The sequence below is a fragment of the Furipterus horrens genome, unplaced genomic scaffold (assembly GCF_987537825.1).
Source record: "Furipterus horrens unplaced genomic scaffold, mFurHor1.1.pri manual_scaffold_8, whole genome shotgun sequence".
NCBI lineage: Eukaryota > Metazoa > Chordata > Mammalia > Chiroptera > Furipteridae > Furipterus > Furipterus horrens.
This window is the reverse complement of record NW_028327178.1, coordinates 100,317,065-100,324,276: the sequence shown is the minus strand read 5'-3', so window position 1 is coordinate 100,324,276 and position 7,212 is coordinate 100,317,065. Positions and strand designations below refer to the sequence as shown.

The 7,212-nt window shown below is 42.5% G+C and overlaps 1 protein-coding gene across 1 annotated transcript; it reads right to left on the bottom strand.

Moving 5' to 3' along the window:
• Positions 1-527: 527 nt before the first annotated feature.
• SPINT4 (serine peptidase inhibitor, Kunitz type 4) lies at positions 528-3,810 on the bottom strand. The gene is made up of 3 exons (XM_090285300.1): positions 3,670-3,810; positions 1,851-2,028; positions 528-990 (listed from the first exon to the last, which is right to left on the bottom strand). Exons 1-3 carry the CDS (start codon positions 3,782-3,784, stop codon positions 951-953), a joined length of 333 nt encoding a protein of 110 aa, XP_090141426.1. The 5' UTR covers positions 3,785-3,810; the 3' UTR covers positions 528-950.
• Between the last annotated feature and the right edge of the window lie 3,402 nt (positions 3,811-7,212).

Genomic DNA, 7,212 nt, shown 5'->3' with positions numbered 1-7,212 from the left:
GGCTGCTGGATAACACTATTATTTAAATATTGGGTTCCTTAAGTTCCTGATTGGTCATGTGCGAATGTTCCGAACTGAAGGTTTTCAGGGAAAGAACAAGGAATGTGAAAATGTTATGGGGTGGAAACCAGTGAGGGTCATTAATTTCCTGCTTTGGTGAATGAAAGCCTAGGACAGAAAGATGCTTGAGAAAAACTTGGAACACCTAGTGAACCCTTTAACAGTCCATCAAGATAAGGAAGGAGTCTACATTAGACCACGTATGAGATGGCCCCAAAGGCACAAGTGAATTTTATGAGCAGGCAAATGACACTCTCAGCCCACGAAATAAATTCTTGTTGTGTTCTGTTGCCATAGATTTATGATTAGCATGAGTATTGACCAAGTGATAGGTTGCTTAAGCAAGAAGATGATGACATTTACAAAGTGGCATATCTGGTTCATTTGATTATTAGGAATATCTTCTGTATTGAGAATCTCTTAATGAACAGTTACATGGAACACAAATAGTCTCATGTTATGGATCCATTTATTCAGCACATTTTTACTGTTATTCAACAATTACATGTTATAATGAAAGTTCTGTTCACGTTTCCTTCTTCTAAAACCAGTTCTCACCAATCTTCTAATCTTACTTATTCTACTACCCTCGCAGAAACAAGGACAGATACTTCCTCAAGTTCTGCTCACCAGGGAGCTATAAATGTTGACGAAGTTCATCTCCTATTGGCCCTAACACACATCACAGAAGCACTGTGCAAACCAGATAGTTTTCACCTTTAGTCATCTGGTCTTCGGGAATTTCTGATTATTTCATTTTAATGGTTCTACAGTTATTTCTCAGGAAAGACAAAAGTCAGGAAAATAGCAAACAGATGGGAGTTCAAGGAACTATTACCAAGATCATAAAATTTGTCTGAATTTTCTTATGTCTGTCTTCAGATGGTGTCTCAAGAGCCCGCAGCAGCACCGTCTCGCTTTAAATGGTACCTGTTTAAGCAAAACACACAAAAAAAACGCATAACAGATCTGTCTTAGAAGTTTTGGAAAGTCTCCCTGGATTAATTTGTCATTTTTATCTCTTTCAACGCCCCTTCTGTTCTATTGATTAATTTCTCATTCTTTCCTTTTCTCAAAACTTAGTCATTGCCTACTATGTGCCAGGCACTGCAAAGATTCACAAGGAGTGTTAAATTAATAAAACAAAATTTCTGCTTCTGAGTTACTACTGCCAAGGCCACCCTCTGTCCCACTCTCCTGGGAATCAGCCATACTGTAGCCCTCTTGGCCTCCATGGTCCTTCTTAGTGTTTGTACGACTGGGAAGTGGGCAAATGTATGCTGGGCGCTAGCTTAGTTGTGTAAAACACCATGTTGCTATGGGGCGTTCCTGTGTCTGGAAGTACAATGATAGGGGTTGGGTGACCTTATGCATGTAAGATGGTCAAGTCCTGGGTGACCATCAGATCTGCTTAGAAACCTTCTTATGCCATTTAGTCATGTGACCTTGGGCCAGTTAGCTACCTCCACTGGGCTTGGTTTTCTCATCTACCACATGAAAATAATAAAACACATCTACCTTAGGATGATTTTAATTTTAATTTGTACCAATATATGTAAATTGCTTAGTGAAGTATCTGGCACACAGTAATTGTCCAGTAAATGGTGGCTATTATTTTCTCTCTGGTCTTTTGATTTCCTAACTGCGAAATGACAAACAATCCTGAGATCCACCCCAACTGTTACAGATAATTCTCCCTCTTCCTGCTCCCAAACCAGGGTTTATCTTGGGGTCCCAGAGCCTCTCCTTTTCCTCTCCCCAACGACCAAGGATGAGGTTGGATTCCTTACGGTATTCTGTATTCTTCTTCACAGGCTACTTGACATTCTATTTGAAGCTTGTAGTTGTTAAGGTTGCCATCACAGCCAGTGAAGATGAAACTTTGACATTTTTTGGAGGTTTTGTTGTAGAAATATCTAAAGTGGATTTCATAGCAGCTGCCAGTAGCCTGTTCCAGTTTGCAGGGATCTGCACAAGAGGTTCCCATTGAGTTAAGGGAATTTGTTAGGACTTAGCAAGAGATCTTGTTTTCAGGGGCCCTTAAAAATTCCTCACATTAGTCTGGAAATAGTCCCGTATTCGGTCACTGAAGGACATCTTGTTTTCTCTTGGAATTAGGACTACTAGGCAAGGTTACCCTTGGGCGTGTAAATCAATTGCAACTCCAGGTTCCGTCAGGGACTCGGAGAAACAGTGAGCAATGAAAAGGAGTTCTGTCAGAAGCATGTGCAAAGTTACAAGGTCCCCGTTTTGCTTTATTTGTTTTTATGAAAGCACAGCCTCCTGCTTCTTTGTGCCTTCATCTTTCCTCTTATAAAAAATCAAAAAATGTTTATTGATTTTAGAGGGGGGGAGAGAGAGAGAGAGAGAGAGAGAGAGAGAGAGAGAGAGAGAGAAACATTTGATGTGAGAGAGAAACATCGATTGGTTGCCTCCCGTAAGTGCCCCGGCTGGGGATCAGACCTGCAACATAGTTACATGCCATGACCGGGGATTGAACCCACAACCTTTTGGTGTGTGGGACCACACTCCAACCAAATGAGCCACCTGGCCAGGGCTTTTGCTCCTCTTGACTGCTCACATAGGACATACAATTCAGAATGTTCTCTCCCCAGTTTTCATACACTCGCTATACTATCTGCACCCCAAATTTCAGATAACGGTGCCTGCTTCTGCCCTCAAAGTAGGATACACATCAAGGTGAATAACCTGGAAGGTGATACGCTTGCTTTCACGCCCTGTCGTCCTTCCCTCTGTTGCCTTCTCAGAGGCAAGCGTTCTGTTTTTATTGATATGAGTCACGCAGCGAGTGGCCAAAATAGCAACAATAGGGTTGCATTGGCCACTCCAAGATTGTTGTTTATCCTACTTGAGTAGCTAGTCTGATATTTACTTGCTGATAAAAGTAGCTATTTGGGTACAATTACACACATAATCTGATTGCACACAACACCCTCAGAAGCAGGCATTTTTCTGATCTACATTTTACACATGGGAAGCTGAGACTAAAGGATGGTAAATGATTGAGTGACTCAGCCAAGGGCACACACTTGTTAAGTGGCAGGGTCAGGATTTAGGGTTTCTGACTCACAGTGTAGACTGTGCCACCTCTTGTGTTCTGGAAGCACTGAGTCTGTTCACATTATCTGTGGAAGAAAGCTTCATCGTCTTTCACCTGCACATTGTCTGCTGCTCTAAAAAGGGACGACGCGACCAACTGTTCCCTACATGCCCAGAGCCCAGATATTGAAAATGCCTCAATATGGTTCTGTTTCAATCCTCCTTTTCTCTCATTTCAATATATACTCTAGATTGGTCTGGGATCTTTGAAATGTATCGTGAAACCTCTAATTCAAAATACGTCTAGTGTTTGAAAGGCTACAAAAGAGACCCCCCCATTGGAAAGGACTTATTTCTATTCTATTTTGTTTTTTCCCCCATCAGACAGCTACAAAACCCTGAGAGTAAATGATGTCCTGAGTCAAAGGACTAAGAGGCTATGGGTATTAACACAAAAGGAGGAACTCCCTGAACCAACACTTTCCCCCCGACACTTTCTCCCTCATTCATAATTGGTCTTTGAATTTATATTCTGCTTCAAGTTCATACCTTTGAGATCTCCACATATCCTTTTGGTAAGTTGAGAAACACCACCCATTAGTGGGGTAGTTTGCGAGAAGAAGATGAGGAGACCTAGAAGAAATCTCAGCTCAGGAGGCTTCATGGTGCAGCAAGCAGCAGGTAGGAGAGTCTTGGTATCAGCTGATGTTATGGTTTGTGCTTGACACTTGAGAGAGCTGAGCCCATTTACCCCAAGGGCCAGGACTGGGCATCACTAGATGTTGAGTTGAACAGTGAATGCCTGGGCATCCAGCCATGAAACTGAAGGTCCCAGGCTGATTAGATGCCTGATAGTGAGTCCCATGTTCATGTAGAAACCATAGAAACCAAAGGGGTTGAGCTTCTGTGTATGTTTAACCATGGAGAGTAGACCCATCAGAGCAAAAAAAGAATGAAAAAGGAATTGCTTCCTTTCCTCTCTTTAACCTTCTACAACAAGGAAAAGACTGATTCTGGTGCAACGGGAAGAAAGTAATAAACATAATAATAGGAATGATAGTAACCAGCCCTGATAGTGCTTTCTGCTAGGCACCATTTTAAGCAACATACACACTAAATCACTGAATTATCACTTGCACCTCATGGGTTAAACACAATTATTATCATTTACAGATGAAGAAACAGAGGCTGAGGTTAAGTTATATGTACAAGGTCACACATCTATTATGTAGTGGAAACAAGATTTGAACTCACTGCATTATATTACTTAGGAACATAGGACACCGTGGTTCTGTTTTCTTGTAAGATTTTTAAAGTTTGACTTTTACATGGATTCCCTTGAACCATCTGAAGTTGATGATTTTGGGTAAAGCATGGAATAATCAGGACAATTTTGTCCTTAGTTCAGGAGGGAACACCTACATGACAAGTAGAGACTGATGTGATATAGGACCTATTTCTGACTCTACTGAGTAGGCAGTTTTCTGGAAGGCTGGAAGGTGGTCCAGGGGAGTAACTAGGTACTTTGTGTTTGATCAGAGCTTAATAAACTGACAACAACCGATGACGGGAATAGACAAGCCAATGGCAAAGACAAATGCATCCAAATCAGGAAACATCTACCTGGGAGGGGACCACTATGAAGTGAATGCTATCAGAACATCATGGAATCCCAACTGCTGCCCCAGCTACTACTTCTGATATGTCATCTTTCTTTCAGCAAAATATTTCTGGTGGGTTTTGGAAGCTGGAATATGAAAGAAGGCACATGACATTCTAGAACAGTATTTTGTTGTGAGCACATCCTACAGATGGGGTTCTGCCTGTTAGAATATGGACACTATGTGACCAAAGGTCTGAGAACAAGGGACATGTACTACATGCTTCTGTGTCACATGCAGTGCCAGGCCTGTGCAACTGGTTAGGACAAAACAAGACCCTAGATACTGTGCTGGGATTCTGCCAGCGCCCCTTTCTTTCCAAGTGGCCTTGAATCTGCCTTTCCTTTCTCTGGCTCTCAGTGCTTCTCATTTTAAAACACAGGAATTCGACCAGACGATGGTACATAATCCTTCTGCTTTGAAGATTGTGGGAGGAAGGAGTGTGAATTGTGTCTGTGCCCAACCATGAGCTTGAGGGCGAAAAAAGAAAATAAATCTGGTGTGGTGGGAAGTAAAGGCAGTAAGAGAATAAAAGACAGTGAGCAACTGGGTGGAGAGAAGTATCTCAGCTGCTTGGCGCTATCGTGCTGGAGATGTGGGTCCAGACGTGGTTGAAAAGCTTGATACCAGTTTGCTGGTTTCATGGGGAGACATGAGGGTACACATTTCATGTGAGGTGGAACCATGAATTCCCTGCAGTCAAGGAGTCTGGAGCCAGCCTCTGGGGTTTATGTTCCTGTGGCCCTGATTTTCTTCCCAGACCCTGGTATATATGTCTCTGTTCCTTAACAAATCCCAGGACCCAAGTGTCATGAAGTTGGCTGACCCAAAGTTAACATTTATAAGTCTTAGTTGTTGGTATCTTTTTTTTTTTTTTGAGTCTTTTAGAGAAAGAGACCTTTGGGGGGTTCCAGTTACGTCCCTTACCAAAATGATACCTTCAGACTTTCCCCCCTTAGTCCAGTGTGCTGAGAACTGGGTATTTCTCTGAACATCCCTCCAGATTTGACTTTGAGCTTGGCATTCTCACTGCTAGCCATCCACAAAGGAGGACACAGTGGTTATAACTACAGCTTTTTAACCAGAGGCATGTGAGGGCATCTGTTCATTCTCAAAGTAGGGATCTCACAATATACAGGAGTTCAGAGGCTAAGAAGGGTCCATGGCCCCAGCTCTCTGCTGTTAGGTTTTAAGAACCGTGGATGAAGAAAGCAAAAGGTAAGAATTTGGTGTGGGAAGGGACTTACATGAATAAGTGGCTCAGAAACGAGGATTTTCTTTGACTTCCAAATGAATGGGGCATCTAGTGCCAGTTGTTTGCAAAACTTTGGAAGAATCATGATGAAATTCCAAGTCTCTCTTCATATTTCTTCCTGTTAAGGCTGTTTGTGTTACTGTGTTGTTGTCCTTGTCACTTCTGGGATTTCCAAACACAGGATCACAATCTCATATTTTCAATTTACTGTTCACCCCACCATCTCATCCCTTGTGCCCATCATATATTACATGCCTATGCTGAATGAGGGAATTCTAAGCAGACACCCCTGGACGCATTCCATTGCCTATCATAAGTATATTATTTTCACACCACAGATCTACCATAACTTACATAACTAGTCTCCTATTGTTGAATATTAAAGTTGATTCAACTATTTTACATTCATAAGTAATACTGATGAACATCTTTGTCTACATCATATTTCATCAGTGGTATATCTTTTAGTAATGATCTTCACTTGGTGTGATGCCTATGGGCCCTCCCGTCCAACACCCACCTAATCCCCCAAAACAGGGGCCCATTTTTGTATCAAGTGGAAAGTTCATATTGTTGGGTGCCTATGAAATAGGAGATCTCCATTTCCCCAGTTCCTTCACTGCCTGTGCCTGCCTCAGGCTTCTTTCATATTATAATCATGTTGTACCCAGAGTAAAAAGTTAGAATACATGCTTTAACAATTGATACAGAGGACCCAAGATGGTGGCAGAGTAGGTGGAAGCTACATTCACCTCCTCCCAAAACCAAATTGGAATTACAACTAAAATATAGAGCAATCAACCTGAATAACTAACTGAAGACTAGCTGAAGAGAATTCTCATAGCCAAGAAGAAGTCACAGCAAGACTGGTAGAAAGGGCAGGGCTATGAAAAAGGCTGGCCCCAACCCTATGGGCAGTGTTTGAGATTCCAGAGGGATATGTCAGTTGCAAAGGTTCTCCCCGAGGAGAATGGTCGCAATCCTAAACCGGACTCCCCAGCCCAGAGCACCAGAGCAGGGAAAAGGCGTCCACATAACACCTCGCTATGCAAGTCAGTGGGGATTCTGTCCACCAAGGAGAGACAGGAGTCTGTTAGAGATACAGGCACCCTCTTAAAAGGCTAATGCACAAAATCTCATTTGCAGCCACTCACCCTGGGCTCCAGCAGTGGGAGG